Source organism: Plasmodium brasilianum, chromosome 1 (genome assembly GCF_023973825.1).
Source record: "Plasmodium brasilianum strain Bolivian I chromosome 1, whole genome shotgun sequence".
Taxonomy (NCBI): Eukaryota; Apicomplexa; class Aconoidasida; order Haemosporida; family Plasmodiidae; genus Plasmodium; species Plasmodium brasilianum.
In genome coordinates, this window is record NC_090114.1 from 1,166,364 (window position 1) to 1,185,372 (window position 19,009).

The 19,009-nt window shown below is 26.1% G+C and overlaps 2 protein-coding genes across 2 annotated transcripts; both read left to right on the forward strand.

Annotated features, from left to right (window-relative positions):
• Positions 1-316: 316 nt before the first annotated feature.
• MKS88_000560 (protein kinase) lies at positions 317-4,508 on the forward strand (the record flags this gene model as incomplete). Its single annotated transcript, XM_067216743.1, has 5 exons — positions 317-2,264; positions 2,667-2,881; positions 3,232-3,349; positions 3,923-4,024; positions 4,318-4,508. The coding sequence occupies 5 exons, from the start codon at positions 317-319 to the stop codon at positions 4,506-4,508; spliced, it is 2,574 nt and encodes an 857-aa protein (XP_067075795.1).
• A 3,739-nt stretch (positions 4,509-8,247) lies between these two features.
• Positions 8,248-9,114, forward strand: MKS88_000561 (von Willebrand factor A domain-related protein; the record flags this gene model as incomplete). Its single annotated transcript, XM_067216754.1, has 1 exon — positions 8,248-9,114. One exon carries the CDS (start codon positions 8,248-8,250, stop codon positions 9,112-9,114), a length of 867 nt encoding a protein of 288 aa, XP_067075796.1.
• Positions 9,115-19,009: the final 9,895 nt, after the last annotated feature.

Genomic DNA, 19,009 nt, shown 5'->3' on the forward strand with positions numbered 1-19,009 from the left:
TTACATTTTAGGAGCACCCCTGAGTAGTGAGCTTATATTTTATATATATCCCGTTATTTCCATTTTTGAATAGACAAAAAAAAATAAAAATATAAATAAAAATAAAAATATAAATAAAAATATAAATAAAAATAAAAATATAAATAAAAATAAAAATATAAATAAAAATAAAAATATAAATAAAAATATAAAATAATAATAAAACACTGTGTGACGTTACAATCGTGCAACAGTAACTATAGCAGTGACAATAGAATTAGAAGTAGTTACTAGTGGACGTTCTTGCAAGCAAATTGCTTACATAAATTAGGCAGCAATGAGTATGAAGTGCGTTACCCCCAATGGTAAGAGTGAAAAGAATTTAACAGGAAATCTTAAGGAGGGCAAGGGAAAAAAAGTCAAGGAAAAGAAAATAGCACGTACAAATGGCAATGATGTAAATAAAAATTATAGCGTGAAAAATAAAGAAATATGTAACTTAGGAGTTAATACAAAAGAGGGAGGGGGAAGTATGACAAATGCACATAAGGACTTATTAAATAAGGGGAAGAAAAAACATGAGGTCCGTTTTGTAGAGGAATTATCGAATGATGAATATAATAAGATTATAAAAGATAAGAAGGATAAACATAAAAATGAAAAAAATAAAAAAAAAGAAGATGTACATGTGTTAGAAGATAAACATGATATATTAAGAAATAATATTTTCAATGAATCAAAAATGAGCTTAGAAAAAACAAAGTCTTCTAAAGATGCAGTATGGCATACATATGGAAGCGTGTCAACAAACTTAAATTTTAATAGTTACAGTCTTGGTAGTAACGAATTTTATTACAACAATAGTATTGATTATAACAATAATGATATGGACCTTAGATACAGGATTGAATATCATTACAGCATTGACTATAATAAGAACGCTACTTCTGCTGGTAATCACTTGGAGTATACTAACAGTGCTATGAATAGTAGTAAAGCTTATTATTATAGTAATACCGACAATAATAATAACCAACGGAAGAACAATGTAAGTGCACAAAAGGATAAATGGGAGCATAAAAACATTAGTACTATTAACAATAGAAGTGAGGACGATACAAAGAAAAAACTTTTTTTATCTGAAAGAGAAATTTTTTCTTCTAGTACAGAATTTATTCAATTGGAGGATGTATACTCTACAGGAGTGACAATTAAGAAAGGTAAAGAGGGAAAAAAGGAAACTAAAATGGGGGAAGATAAAAAGAGCGTAGACATGTCTTTGGCAAGGGTAGAAATGCTAAAATGGAAGAGCACATTTGATGATAGTAACAAATTTAATAGTATAGATTTGAATAATTATGGTAGAAAAGGAGAAGAAAATCCATATAATAATTCCAAAACGCTTGAACAAGACAACCCTATTAATTGTTATAATTTCAGTTACTACAAGGACAAACCAATGCCTATAGAACTTCGTAACACATTTTCAAATGATTATTTTTATCATGAAAAAGACAGTAATATAGTAGATAAAGATATAGAAGGAGGAGTTTATAGATTAAGTTCCACTTCTTTTTTTGATGAAAATAAAAGAGAATATGATTCTAATAGGTATAATAATTCACAAAAAGGAGGTGGTGGTGGTAATCTAATTTTAAATGATCTAAAATCAGGCAAATATACATATGCTTATGATGATGGTATGAAAAATAATTTATCTGAGTGTCAATACAGCCAAGTTATGGTGGATTCGAAAATACAACAAAATGATATGTTCACATATCAACGCGAAATGACTAAATTAGAATATGAATTAAAGGAAGATGCCTGCTTAGATACAAAGGAAGAATCTTTTAGGAAGAGATATACAAATGAAAATAAAAGCAAACTGGTGGATGATGCGGTAGCACAAAAAATGGGAGACCAGGTTAAGGTTGACAAAAGTGGGAACCCAATTATGGAGAAATGTAAAAAAGAACAAGAGAGTAGTAGTATATTAGAAGAAAATCCAGAACACACAGGAGTTAGTATATTTTTTAAAGATGATCGAAGGTTTTTCAATTTTGATATTCCTGCTAGCGAAATAATTGATAGAAAAAATATTGAAATAATGGAATTAATAAGTGAGGGTAGCTTTGGTACTGTTTACAAAGCATCATGGAATAATAAAATTGTTGCTCTAAAAAAATCGAATATACAAATGTCCTTAGAGGGTATGCGATCTGTAGTTAGAGAAATTAATACGTACAGATCCATTTCTCACGATTATGTTGTGCAATACTATGGTAATTTCCTGACGCGCATGTGCGTATGTACATACATGTGCATGAGCATATAGGAACATATATATGCATGCATACATACATGGCCATATATATATGTATATAATTGTAGAGTGGAAAAAATCCATTATGTTTTAATAAATAGAAAGTCATATACCATACAAATGTTACACCTATGCGACATTTGAGCATATTAAAAGAAGAAAATATGTTATAACCAATGACAACGATTTTGTTGCTTTGTATAATTTGATATTATTTTAAAAGAATAAATTTTTTTTTTTTTTTTTTTCTCTTTTGTTCTATATATTATATACAGTTCATAACTGCTGCATATTTTTCCTTTTTTCCCTTTTTGAGTTCCCACAAATTTATTTTTTTATACCATTTTGTTCACCCTCGCAGGAGTGTGTATAGATGAGTCTTTTATTGGAATAATTCTTGAGTACATTCGTAATGGAAATGTGTTTGACTTATTGTATAATAGCACATCGATTTTATCGTACGAGAATCAACTAAAGATGGCTACGCAGTTAGTGGATGTAATTAAGTATCTTCATGAAGAGAAAAAATTGATACATAGGGATTTAAAAACGAGCAACGTGTTGTTTGATGATGAGGTAAAAGGAGGAGGACCTAACAAAACAATTTTTTTTTTTTTTTTTTTTGCAATATGTTGTTTGTTTTCTCATCGCGTTGTTGCATTTTGCTGTATGTTCTCGCGTCCTTTTCGCTTCTCATTATTTCGTAGCACTTATTGTTTCATACCACATCTTATCGTTTCGTAGCACTTATTGTTTCATACCACATCTTATCGTTTCGTAGCACTTATTGTTTCATACCACATCTTATCGTTTCGTAGCACTTATTGTTTCATACCACATTTTATCGTTTCGTAGCACTTCTTATCGTTTCGTAGCACTCCTTATCGTTTGTTATCTCTTTATTTTACTTTTCATTTTCGATATAGTTTAATATAAAAATATGCGATTTTGGGAAAACAAGAAAACTGGATAAGGATGGAAAAGTCATTTTAGAGGATAATGGAGGGTCTCCGCGTTACATGGCCCCCGAATGCTTTATTGAAGGTAGTAAAGATGTACCACAAGCACACGTGTGTTAATACATCCGTGAGTATATGCGTGTATACATACGTACTTACATGCGTGCATATATACCTACATATATACACTAACATGCATATTCGATCAGGGATATATTTATATATTTGCTTAACACATTGTGATCATTCACCCTTTTGCGCATACTTGGCAAAAGGATATTATAGTTTTACTTTTAATTTTTTTTCTTTTCTTCTTTTTTTTTTTTTTTTTTTTTTTTTTGATCGTAAATATTGCATAAATATTAAATACATGTTTAATATTATACATGTCTTTGATATTCCACTTATTCGATATTTCACGCATTTAGTATTTCACGCATTTAGTATTTCACGCATTTAGTATTTCACGCATTTAGTATTTCACGCATTTAGTATTTCACGCATTTAGTATTTCACGCATTTAATTTTTTACACCTTTAATTTTTTACACCTTTAATTTTTTACACCTTTAATTTTTTATATCTTCAATTTTTTATATCTTCAATTTTTTATATCTTCAATTTTTTATATCTTCAATTTTTTACTCCTTTTTTTGTAGATAACACCATTAATGAGAAGTCCGATATATGGGGACTTGCCTGCTGCTTGATTGAAATTTTTGCAAGGCAAATTCCTTTTCAGCATATAAAACAAAAAGAAGGTAAAGTGAAAAGGAAATATTATACTGACAAAACAATGTAAATTAACGATGTGCATGCATATATATATATATATATATATACATACGTATAGAGATAGATACATATACATAAAGACAAATAACGTGTAAGCATGTCTAAATTTATTTATATAAACAAAACACTGGTCGCGTAAACGTATACTAAACTTGTCAATAAACTAAACGAATGGATATATATAATGCATGTATATATGCACATTATGCTTATTGTACATATTGCGTATATTTATTCCGTCCCCTTCGTATGTTTTTAGATGTGGTTATTGAAATTTTAGTAAATAAGAAAAAGCCAAATATTCCCAACTGGTTTCATCCTGAATTAACGAGCATGTTAGAAAGAAGCTTTTGCACAGACCCAGATAAAAGACCATCATGTAAAGAGTATTCACAGTTGTTCCAAAAATTTTCAACAGTGAATACAAATGAAAATCAGGAAAAGGCTTGAAACGTACCTATATAATTATTATAAAAACAGAAGAAATTAAAAAAATTAAAAAAGTATGAAATTGTATGCATATGGGAAGAGTCATGTAATATTTCAATAATATGATGACAATTTTTTTTTTTTTTTTTTTTTTTTTTTTATTATTATTTATGACTTTTTATTATTTATGACTTTTTATTATTTATAACTTTTTATTATTTATAACTTTTTATTATTTATAACTTTTTATTATTTATAACTTTTTATTATTTTTAATAATTTTAAATTATTTTTTACCAATTTTTTTTTTTTCTTTTTAATCCCTAATTCTTTACATATCTTAACCGTTTTTTATAAGTCTTAACACATTTTTTAAAATTTTAAAAATTTACCTTGAAATATATGGGAAAGGATAGTTTTTCAACGGGTGTTAAAAATGTTGAACAAGTTGACTTTTTCTTTGCTCCCTTTTGGTATTCCCTCTTCACTTTCTACTATCTCTCTATTTCTCTTTCTCTCTAACTCTATATATCTATCTCTCTTTTTTTTTTTTTTTTTTTTTTATTCATTCACTATTATATGGTATGATCCTAAGGTAATGATTCTGAGTATCTAATAGCAAAAAAAGAAAAAGGTATATAAATTAAAATTTATGCGTACTTTTTTTTTTTTTTTTAAATAAAAGCCCATACATACACACACATATGTAAACACATATAAAAGATATATAAGATTTACATTGGGATTTAACATATAGAAAATTTTTTTTTTTTTTTTTTTTTTGGTCAAGTTTGAATGAAAAAAAAAAATTGGAACACTGAGTAACATTTGGTGTTAAAAGAATTCTTCGAATTGTTGTATAACGAGACTATAATATTTTGATGAAAAAAGAAGAGAAGTGTATATAAAACAAGGATATAAGTTTTTTAATTGTAAAATTTCTTATTTATTAACGTATCATGTGTGCGTAGACATTATGAAAAAGAAAAAATCATAGTGAAACACGAGTATGTAAATGTCTATATCTATATATAGACATATATAATATGTACAAGTATATGCGTATATGTATATATACATATAAGTGCCCAAATATTGTGTATGCTTCAGTTAAGTACTTTTCTTCATTCCCCTCATGCAGAATAATAAAACAGAATAATTGAACTAAAAAAAGAAATGCATGTTACAAATGCGCATACAGAAAATGCTAATAGTAGATTATGTAAAATAGAAAAACGAAGTAAACATTAAAAAAAAAAAATATTTTTTTCTCTTCATTTTTTTAAATACATTTTTTAAAAAATAGACGTAAGATAATTAATAAAAATAGAACTAATTTCTTGTATAAAAAAAAAAAAAAAAATATAAGCACTTAATAAATATTTTGTTTTTTTCTTTTTTTTTTTTTTTTTAAATGTATAACACTCATATGAAACAACTTACGAATTTAAGAGAAAATTGTAAAATTACTGATGACGAATTCAACCATTTTTATACATTTATAAAAATAAATCAGCACATGAACAAAATGATAATCAACATTGCAGATACCATTTTATCATACAACCAAGATTTAGGGTGGACATAAAGTTAAAAAATTTGTATAACAAAAATAAATTATACACACAGGAGTATGCGCTCAAATGTACGTGAGCCCGTATACATATGTATATACACGTACATATGTATATATATGTGCAACATTTTTCGTTCTGAGTATGACTGTTATTATGTTAGTTCAGTTGAATTCACAGTATGTAAATTACTTATGACTAAAAAGACGAAAAGTAAAAAAATTGTTTGGATGTTGTGAACAGTTGACCTATTGAAGCTTGTTACCTCCGTGCTGTAAAAAAATGAAAAAGTAAATAAAACAATTTTACAGAATTGACACAATAAATGCAAAATAAACTATGCGATGTGTTGGGTTGGTAACACGCTTTGATATATGTGTATACATACACACACACAAACGTAGACATATTTGAGCACATTTCATTCGAAGAAAGTTTAAAACATATATTTTTCCATCATGTTCTTAGGTTTTGTTATTCTTTTGTCAGTTTATATACATAAATATACTTTTGGGGCGTATATCATAGTTTTGTAAAAATCGTATAGGTATTCTTTCATATCTGTTAACCAATAAAATGCCAAAAAAAAAAAAAATAAAAATAAAAAATAAAGCTATAATAAAATTAGTACGAATATTAATATATGTGAGAAATTTAAAGAATAGGAGGTTAATGTACAAGTGGGAAAAGAGATGGAGATTGAAGTTATTCAGATAAAAATTGTTGTTTATGGAAAGTTCAGTGTAGCAAGTTTACAACTTGTGTGGATATGTTTATACATATATATATATATATGTGTGTATGTATATATGTCTACATATATGTATAAGAATATATAGCCTAAAGTTTTATAAGTATGTGCTGTAATGTTAAAAAAAAAAAATTGTTTTCACTGCAATGTTCAATGGTTAACCAATTTTTTGCATTAAATATGGGGCATACTTAAAAATAAAAAATAAAAAAAAAAATAGAAAAAAAAGAAAAATACAAGGGATGTTTTGAATAAAAATATAATATTTATTGAAAGTATACTGCACAATATTTCATAAGTGAAGTATTCATTTCAAATGCTAATTGAATTTACATTAAATCTGTGAAAACGTAAAAATGTTTTTACTCTTCATATAATTCTGTTGAGCATACAGATAATTTAATATGAATTAAATGCTCAGTGACTAAAATGCACATATTTTCATCGTTCAATTGTATTATTTTAAAATACGTGCGCAAGAAAAAATTTACCACGTTAAATCATTTATTGTGTTATTATAAAGCAGAGTGCATACATGTAAGTTCATGCGCATAGGATGTTTTTACGCCCCCAAGCTGATTACAGCTACCTTAAGCAAAAAAAGTAACGTGTAGGCACATGATAGTATATCACGTACATGCATACATTGACACACGTACATATATGAGTCATTAATGTGGTATTTTCCCTGTGATATCTTACCATTTGGATATGAATTGCAGCAAGTATTTTTCACACTCTTCCAGTTTTTAATATGAGCGCATAAAATTGTGAAGATGGCTGTGATGAAACAGCCAATCGAAAAAAGTTCCAAAAAAAAAAAAAAAAAAAAAAAAAAAAAATATTAGCTGTTTTGAATAGCGATTTATAGTTAGCTACATAGTAATAAATAATTTAAATAAATAAATAAATATATATATACATATGTAGACATACTTTTAAATATAAAGTTTTATTTAATTTTTAATTTAGTTGTCACAACTTACTTATTTTGAATATAGAATATTTTTAACAAATGTTTATATATTTTATCTTTTTTTATTATTCTCCATCAACTTTATCTTTTTTTTTTCTTTTTTTTTTTTGTAATAATAACACTGCTTATGTACAAAACAACATATTGAACAAATCTTTTTTAGTTTTTAATTTGGTTTTCACTTTTTTTTTAAGGTGATGAACACTCGTTTACGCTTGTTTATGCTTTGTTTTTCCTAACTTTGTTCCACTTTCTTTTATTTGATTTGTCTCGTTTTGTTTTGGCATTTTTAGTTTCCTCCAGTGTTTTTCGCCGTTAAGACATTGTTTTCCATTAAGCTATGCAATTCTTAATTTTGTAATTAAGGAGATTTTCTTTTTTTTTTGAAATTTTTTTCTTTATTTTATATTTTTTTTTTTTTTTTTGAAGTTTTACATTACGCATAAAAAAATGAAAAGCATGAAGAAAATATTATGTTTCGCTTTTTTATTAGAATATGCCATCACTTTGATATATGCAAAAATAAACAATGTGTCAAATAGTTCTGTGCCACGGATAGCCAAAGAAGGTGAAAATGAAAAAATTATAACATGCGTTACTGAATATGTGATTAAAGGTGATTTACATATTGATGATGGTGGGTTTTGCAGTACCAGTACAGAATCTTCATCTAACGGGGATGAGTCAAGTGTAGATGTAGGAGTTGACAATCCAGGAGCTTATTGTGATAACTATTATGATATAACTTTAATTGTTGAAGAAACAAATTTCGTTCAAAAGGATTATTGGTTAAAAGGTACTATTCCATTTTTAGAATCAATGATAAGAAATACAAGAATTAGCAAAGATAAAGCTCATATGTCTCTTATACTTTTTGCTTATGATCAGCGAGTTATTGTTCCATTCACTGATGAAATTAGTCAAGATAAGGACAAGTTCATTGAAAAGATTAGAACTATAGATGATGTAGGAAAAAGTGCTGACACTTTATATGTGTATGCATTGGAATACGCTATGGAAAAGGTTATATTTGGAAATGGAACACGAGATAATGCTCCAAAGGTAGCCGTATTATTTTATTATGGTTTTGATTATGGAGCAAACAAAAGTTTAATACCGGATGTGGTTAAAGATTATAGGGATAAGAATATAAAACTTATAATTGTTGGAATTGCTTTAGGTAATACAGATAATGCATATTTACTTGCAAATTGTTCTATTGGTGATGCAAATTGTGCTAATGTCATTTTTAAGCCGTGGGATTTTGTGATTCCAGCAGCGGAACAGGTAAAGGCAAAAATTTGTAGTAAGGATAATAGTGCATAGAATTAAACCCTGTAATTTAAAAGGAAAAAAAAAAAAAAAAAAAAAAATATACAATAATTAATACACAAACGGATGGGAATACGAATTAAAAAATTTCTTAAGAGTGCAGATGTACTGGATAAACGCATAAAAATGGTATCAATATATCATCAATATAGAATCAAAATGGCATAAAAATATATCCATATAGTATCAAAATAGTAATAAAAAAAAAAAAAAAAAAATAAAAGGGGATAAAATGAATGAAAATGCGAGAATAAAAAGTAAAAATAGTACATGAAAATGTAATAGCAACGGTAAAAAAAAAGTATCTTTTTATGACCTAGATGGAAAAAGCTCGAATTAAATCCAAATGTTCAAGAAGAATAGCAAAAATAAATGAGCAATTATAAAATGAAGAGTATGTAATAATATAAAAGAAAGTTTATACTATTAAAAATTCTTGCATAAATGCACATATAAAAGAGCTTTTTACAAGGGTATACGCATTGACACTTACATATGTATAAATACATATATACGTACGCAACATAAAACATACACCTGTGCAAACATTTTTCTTTCTTGTTATTGCTGAAAAAAGAACTAAGAACTTTAAACAAGTTATAAACTATATATGAACTAAGGTATCTCCTAAGAATTTGCTAATGGATAACATAATAATTGTGAATTTTACTGCATAACTTCTTTTTTTTTGTTCTTTGTTTTTTGTTCTTTGTTTTTTGTTCTTTGTTTTTTGTTCTTTGTTTTTTGTTCTTTGTTTTTTGTTCTTTGTTTTTTGTTCTTTGTTTTTTGTTCTTTGTTTTTTGTTCTTTGTTTTTTATTGTATTATTTTTTTTTGTTTTATTATTGTTTTTTTTTATTTTATTATATTTTTTTATTTTATTATTCTTTTTTTTATATTTTATTATTATTTCTTTTTTTATTTTATTATTTTTTAATTTTTTGTTTTTTTCTTCCATTTATAATAGTTACAGCTTAAATAGACCTCATTTTTGTAGTTTAATTTTAACAAAATATTTAACTTAATTTACCTTTGTTTTCTGTTTAATTTTTAAATTTTATGGATTAATAAATTCGTTCCTTTTTAAAGTAATTTTTTTTAAATTGTACATTTTTATTTTTTGCAAGAATTACAACTAAACTGTAATATTTCCCTTAAAAATATTATCATTGTATATATATATCGTTAACGTTTTTTGTAAGCACAGTAAATGTGAACAAAAGAAAAAAAAAAGAACAGTTAGGAAAGAAAGTAAATTAGCACAATCGAAATGGGTATTTTGTCGTAAACACATATATGCATATTAGTGCGCAAACATATATGTATATATATATTTATGCGCATACGTATATATATATTTGTTCTCATACGTATATATATATTTATGCGCATACGTATATATATATTTGTTCTCATACGTATATATATATATATATATATGTGTGCATACGTATATATATTTGTGCTCATACGTATATATATATATTTGTGCGCACATGTATATATCTGTTTATATATTTAGGAGCATACTTATATATCTATTTATATATATACTTAATTGTGTGCATTCTCATATATCTTTTTATATATGTTTATATTTGCGCATATATGTGAATGTAAGATTTTTTTTTTTTTATAGCTAATTTTTGTCTTAATATATATTTTTTTAAATAACTAAAACTGAAACTGCTTCAGAATTATTACAACTATGTGCAATAAAAAATGAGTATGTAATTAAAATAACTTAGTTTAAACTTAATTAAAAAATAAAAAGGTATAGTTGTTTTGAGTTATTAATAATATGTTTTCGAATAAACGTAATTTTGAATTTTTGACCATTATAAAAACGTAAGATAAAAATAATATATAAATCACGATGTAAGAGATATGTGTAGGGCTATAAGGAAAGGGAAATAATTAATTGTTGAAGGGTTATACATTTTATATAAAATTGAAATATGTACATATATATATAATTATCTTGATATTATTTTTTATTTATTTTATGTCAATTTATATTTTTTAAGATAATACACATATGCACAATTATATATTTGTTATTACGATCTTGCCAACCAAACGCTTATATGTTTTCATTTTTTTTTTTTTTTTTTATCGGTGTCACTACAATGCACTATATGTGAACGTGCTTTTATTATTTGATAGGTGAATTCATTAAGCTAATGTTTTCAAATTTTTAGTAACTCGAGCTGAACGTCAGATATAAAACAAATAAATATATAATATTTATGTAAAAATATTATGACAAGTTTACGTTGGATGTTGAATAATATACATAATACATTTATTTTTCATGTTTTTTAATAAATTGAATATTATTTTTCTAAAATCATTAGAAGTTACATGATTATACATAGCAAAATTAAAATTTTTTTTTTAATTTTTTTTTAATACTGTATAAAATATATTATAAAAAATAAAGACAAATTTCTTTAAGTATATATACAGTATAAAAATGTTTTCAAACTTTTTGAAAAGCAAAGTGTTAATGTACGCGATCATTGTGAAATGTGCAAATTAAATATAGCTATTAATTTTTTATGTACATAATGTGTTGCTATTATTAAATGAAAAAATATATTAAATGTGTTTATATATATGTATGTGTAATATTTTGATCTTATTAAATGAAAAAATATATTAAATGTGTTTATATATATGTATGTGTAATATTTTGATCTTATTAAATAAATAAATATATTAAATGTGTTACTATTGAAATAAATGTGTAATTTTATTTCATAAAAATAAGTTATTTTTAAATGGACCAAATATTCATAAGTCTATTTCTCTTATAATGACAGAAAAAGATTTCTTGAAATTAAATATTAAATTTACATGTAATACAAAGTATATTATTTTTACTTTATAAGGAAGTTAAAAAATATTCGTGTATATATATACACAATTGAAAAAAATTTAAAAAGGCAAAAAGATGAAACATCGTTGCTTTTTTATATTTTCTAAAATTGCTTAAAGATAAATCAAGTAAAGTATGTAATATAATTTTTTATAATATATTAAAACTTGTTACACATTTTTTGTGTATATAAAGATTAATTGTACCTTTTTTTTTTAAAGGGGATTATTATTTTATTGGAACTAGTAACACATACTATTATAGTATACAAAAAAAATTGCATTATATTGCAATATCGTTTTATACGATTATATATTTAGCGAAAAAGCGTTTTGCTTACAATACATTGAAAACATTTTAAATAAAGGGGCAAGTTTTTTAAACGTAGTAAAGTATGTTAAACTTTTAAGTTTGCATATAATTTATAAATAAATTATAAAATTACAAAGAATTTTTTATATCGGGTTTATTCCCCATATATTAAAGTATTTAATACTATTTTTATTTTAATTATAATTATACAAAGTAATTTTTTTTAATTTATTAAGAACATTTTTCTTAATAAAAACCGAAAAGGTATTTATATTAGTAAACAATATTTTATTGAAGTATGATTTTATTTTATTATTTTTTATTATAAATTAAATATTTTCAGACAACTCATTCGCTTATGCAAAATAAGCATAGGTGAGTGTTTTTGTAATAATTAGTATAAATTAGTGTAAGAATAATTCACTATAAATATAATTTAGCTTTTGTAATAATTAGTATAAATTAGTGTAAGAATAATTTACTATAAATATAATTTAGCTTTTGTAATAATTAGTATAAATTAGTGTAAGAATAATTTACTATAAATATAATTTAGCAGTGAAAAAACTATGATTAGTATAATTTTATACGTAAAAAACTATCATTGATTGTATTTCGTAATTCGAAAATAAAGTAACGCTGATTAAAGTGTAGTTTCTTGTAGTAGAAAACCGATTAGAAAATTTGCTAATGCCATAATCTTTTTTGTTTTCTACTAGAATAGATTAATAATTAGATTCTGTTATATGTGGGAAAAACGTTATAGATTAATTTAATATTGCTATTTTGACTATTATTATGATATTATTTTTATTTTTAATTGTAGCTATTATAGTATTATTATTATAGATTAATTTAATATTATTATTTTAAAAGTTATTATGATATTATTTTTAATTTTAATTTACGGCTATACTACAGCTGTTATTATTATTATTATCATAAAAACTAGTACGTGAAATGATATTTAAAAAATAATTTTCACATGTACAAAAAAAATAATTGTAATATATCAATTTTTAAGTTATCGTGTAATATTTTAGTAATGAAATTTATTCAATTTTTTAAGACCAGATTACATTGCCATTATATATTATATATAAATTTATATAGTACTATATATACTATTATATATTATAAAATATACATATGGCATTATTCTTTTTTTAAAAAATGGCTAAAAACAGCCTTAACGATGGATGTCTTGATTCCTATTGCGATTATGGCCATATTTCAACGTATGAAATGGATTTTTTTTTTAAAAATCAATCCTAAATAATGAGGATCATATTTGCCAAAAACATATAATAATGGTTGCCTAAAAAACATAGAACACCGATGGTAGTAATGAAAATTTACTTGCATTGACATATTTAGTGTATCTATTTTCTACTTTACGAAATTTTTTAATAATTCCTTTTATTTGTAGTATTTAGCACAAACAGAAGGTATGTTTTTTTCCCTTTTTTTTTCTTCTAAAGAAGAGGGACAGAAAGCATATTCCTGGGAGGATTTCGGTGCGCTGCCATAAGCGTTTAAATAGAATTTACAACGCGAAAAAAGATCCTTATTATGGGGCATGAAAGAATTAGATGCTAAGGCTTCATGTTTCGGATCAATATTGGATAAGGCGTATTTTTCGATATATACATATAAATTATTATGTATGTGATTAGATATTTTGCACAAAGTATAGGTGTACATTTTATACGTATATATATGGTGCGTTTGAGTAAAGCGGCTGTATATATACGTATATATGTATATCTATATTTATATATTTAATTATGTAATATGTACGAACATACGTAGGCGCAGCATTGGGGTGGTTTACTCTGCGGGGTATCTATCACTTGTTCGTTGAAATATGGTCCTTAAACACGTGTCGTGTTCTTTTATATAATTTATTTTATATAAAAGTTCTCTGGAAAGTTGTATCAGCTGATTTTGTACGTATATACGCATAACATTAATATACATATGTATTAAATGTTATGTACAAATAGGTACAAAACCCGTTGGCACAATCGTACAGATAGATTTTAGTAAAAAGTGTGTATGTATATATTTATATATGTATGTATACACCTTTTGGTAAAATTTAGCGGTGATAGGTATTTTTATTATTTAGAAAAACCATAAATCTCGAATAGTTGGTAAAGCAAGGGATCCGTAATAGTCAGCTCTTCTAACTAGTCACCATATATTAGAATGTGTAAAGTAGAAAGGCAAATCCGCTAAACACAGATTAAAGCGGAAGAATAGAAAATAAACATGATTCCTTTAGTAACTAATGATATTAGTGAAAAAGGAGTAAAGCTCAAAAGGAAAATCTTTTCATTTGCTATATATATATATATAAAAAGCATTGATTAGAATTGTCAAGTTGAGAATTTAATTCTGTATAATGTTATTAAAAAAAAAAAAAAATATATATAAAAATGAAATATATTGAAATAATTTACCAAAGAGGGTTTAAGTCCCGTAGTTTTTATATATTATTTTTTTTTTACATTAGGATTATTTTCTTGTTGAGTCATGTTCTTCGATAGTGGAGCATAAATATGTGTGAATAAAAAAATAAAGTAAAATTTATTTCACATAAAGCTAAATATGAATAGGAAATCGATAGTAAACAAGTACCGTAAGGGAAAGATGAAATAGTACTCAGGAATGAGAATTAAAAAGAACCTGAAATCGTTAAGGTGGAACGGATTAAAATGGGAAGCATGTAAGGAGAGTAAATAGAATTCCTCTTTTTGAGGGGTTTATTATTTTCTTTATTGATAGAAATATCAGTAAAATAAGATAATATCGATAAAGCTATAGCTGAGAAGGAATTAAGAAAATTAATAGATACTTATGTATGTATGTGTAACCGTATAATCGCATATGTGCACGTATGTAATATTTTTTTTTTTATTTTTCCTTATGCTTATTTTTTCCGCTAAAGGAGGGAACAAAAATAGTTTTGTAAGAAAAATGAAATATTTTTTCTCCAAATTAAGGGAATTATCCAATTTACTGAGGAATCAAAATGGTAGAAATTTAATTAATTTTTTTTTTTTACTTATATTTAAGTTATTTCTAAAAAGTACCATTTTAACCCAATCGTCTTGAAACACGAACCAAGGAGGTTATCAAATATGCGAGTGTAAATGATATATTAAACATTCAATATTAAAATAGATATAAAATAATATACGCATATAATTATTTATTATACTTTAAAATTATTGTAGAATTAGTTGAAATGATATATTTTCATACTGATGCATACAGTGCCGATAGAAAAAACAATCCATTACATAGTAGTATTAATATATATATATATTTATACATACATATACTATGTGTGTTTTGTATGCTATATCGAGCAAGAGCATAATTGATAAGTACCCGACGAGGCTTTGAACTACAAACATTCTGTAGATTTTAATGATGTTTGGCATATTATTTTAGTACGAAGCCTTACGAGAAATCGAATTTAACTATAACAGTGCAAGTAGCTTAATATTCAAGAAAGTTTGTAGGCTTTTATGTGAGAATTCACATAAATAGAAAAGTCTATATATCTGGTTATTTTCGAAAAATCTCTCACGATCGCTGGAGTTGACTTTATTATAATTTTACTAGAGGGTAGAGTATCCATTACATTTATAGTTAAATGTATATATATGTATTATGGATTATTAGGAAGCATCAAGGGAATAATATGTTAAATATATATAATATAAATTAAAAATATGTGTGTACACCAGTATACATATATAATATATGTTATATATAGTTTTTCTTTTCGTTGACACACACCTAATTTTATATAGTAAAGAACTCTTCCTCAATAGTAAAAATTGGGTAAAATAGCTAGTGTGTTTTATCTATTTTTCATAAATAAAATAACTTCAAGTGGGCCATTTTTGGTAAAGCAAAAACTGGCAATGAGGGATGCTCCTAACGCTTGGATAAGGTGCCTAAATATTCGCTCATGAGATCACATAAAAAGGTGTTGGTTCATAATAACAGTAGGACGATAATCTTAAAAGTTGATATTCGCTAAGGAATGTGTAAAAACTCACCTACCTAATGTACTAGCCCTAAAAATGGATGGCGCTAAAGTGAATTACCGATACCGGGCCATAAAAGGTAATAAAAAGAAGGGTACTTCTTTTTAAAATCCTTTTATGAGTAGAAAATCGTGGGGTTTTGTGTAGAAGCGAAATACGTGAGTTTTCGTGGAACAAATCCTAGTGCAGATCTTGGTGGAAGTAGTAAATATTCGAAAGAAAATAACTTTTGAAGTGTTTTTTGGAGTGACGTAGTTTTGTTGATTTTGTCGCCACAAGGTATACATGGAAAATGTTCGTATGTATTATATGTATATGTATATACGGATGCATATATATATATATACGTACGTACATATATACGTGTTGCCTTCAGTTGGGTAATGACGCCAAAAGTATAGCCGCTCCCAAAGAGTTTTAGCTTATAGGGCTACCAAACGGCAACAATTATAAATTTATTTTTATATATATGCCAATCTTACGTAAACAAGGGGTAAACAGGTTGATAAACCCTGTGCTTCCAACGGAATACAAACGAAAGGAGATGGTAACATGTATATTAGAGATGAACCTCCCTACATAGGCCTTACAGTCGGTGTGCTAGCTCCATTGCACGTTTACAGTTATAGGTGAAAAGACCTTCTTTTCGTATGTGTATATCAGTTCTAAAAAAACGGATGGTACATATATGGAGGGAGGTATTTTTCCTGTGCACAATTAAAAACAAAATTAAAGGATGCCATTTATTGGAATATTTAAGGATTTCAATATTTGATCTATTCTTTCTTTTTTTTTTGTTGTTGCACTGGTAATTTATGTTTTATATGAATTACTCCGATGTTGGTGAGTCCTACATTATCTGAATTAGGGGGGGGAACAGCAGTAAAAAGAAATCCGAAATTTAAGAGTATTTCTTTCTTGGTTACTGTCTGATTTGTATTTCAACTAGCGAAGCGTGCCAACAAAAATAAAAGTCACATATCCAAAGTTAAATAACCTTTTTAGTGTTATTATAGATATAAAGTTAGTTTGAGAATTAATGGAATAGAAAGGTCCGTAAGCTTCATGACAAGAAGTATATTGCCTCTGAGGAAAAGCAAATAATAAAAATATAGATAGAAGTAGGAGAGTAAAGAAGAGGATGATGGAAATATGAGTATTATGTATTTATAAGGAATTGTGTGATAGTATCTTAATGATTTTTAATTTTTGAGGTATTATTATTCAGTTCTCTATATTTATATATAATTTGTGTTTCTATTTGTCCTTTTTTTTTTCTTCATCTCTATTTCACGCCGTTTTGGCATTTTTATTATGTGTCATTAGATAAATTGCGATGATATTAAACGTTGTACTCAGAACTGAAAAAGGACTAATGTAACCCACTCAGTTTAATTAAATTTTTATTACTGTGATATACAAGACTATTATAAAATATATGATACATTTATAATAGCACAGTAAATAATCCCTTCCAGTGCTATGAGTATCAAAATTGATGAAACTCATTATGCGCGAGTAAATGGAGGGATTGACCACATGTATATATATGTGCGTCTATAATTTTGTTAAGGCAACTAGAAGTGGTTGATCGTCTAGGTTTCGGAAAGTGCCTACGATGCCGGTGAGAAATCTAAATGACCAAACACTGATGGATTGGGGGTTCGAATGTCTCTACTAAACTATCTAGCGAAACCACAACCAAGGGAACGGGCTTGGTAAAATCAGTTGAGGAAAGAAGACCTTTGTTTAACATTACTCTAATATGGCTTTGTAAAATGACAAAAGAGGTGTAGCATAAGTGGAAGTAAAAAGAAAAAACAGAAATGTATTTTTTTTTTTTACGACAGTGAAATACCACTACTCTTTATACTTATTTTACTTTATCTATTTGGTGAAAATTTTGTACGTTTATGTTAGCTGTAAATTACTTTTGGAGCTTTTTTTAAGTTTTAGAGGTTGTTTATTTTTAATATAAAATTTGGATTAAAAGAAATTAAGTGCGTATATTTTTGTGCGCTATTTTTTTCTGTTATTTTTCCAGTATAAATTTGATATACCTGTAGAGACATAGTCATATGTGCGAGTTAGAAAATGGGCCTTTAATACTATTTTATACATATAATATATGTTATAAAAAAAAACAAGCTCAGAGAGATTAGAAATCTCTTGTAGACTAAAAGGGGAAAAAGCTTGTTTAATTTTTCTATCTCTATAAAATGAGTAGAAAAAGCGTGAAAGCGTACGTTTTGTATATATGGCTTCATTGGGGCACTCACCTCTATATTTATTATATAAGGAGTAGCCTGAAGATATGTTATAGCAGGGATAACTTGCTTGTGGCTGCCAAGCTTTTATTTTATTAAGAAGTAACGCGGCTTATTGTTCTGTGAGTATATAATGGCTTTTTTCCTATCATTGAGAAGCAGCATTCTCAAAGTGTCGGATTGTTCAACTGTTAAAAGGGAACAAGAGTCAAATTTTAGACCTACATGAGTGGGTCTGTTTTACCTTACTGATGAAATTATTGATTAAACTCTGTAATGTAAAAGTAATCCATCTTAGTACGAGAGGAACAGTTGGTTCAAATTGTTTGCAAAGCAAACCGATTGCTAAATCAATGTTTGCAAG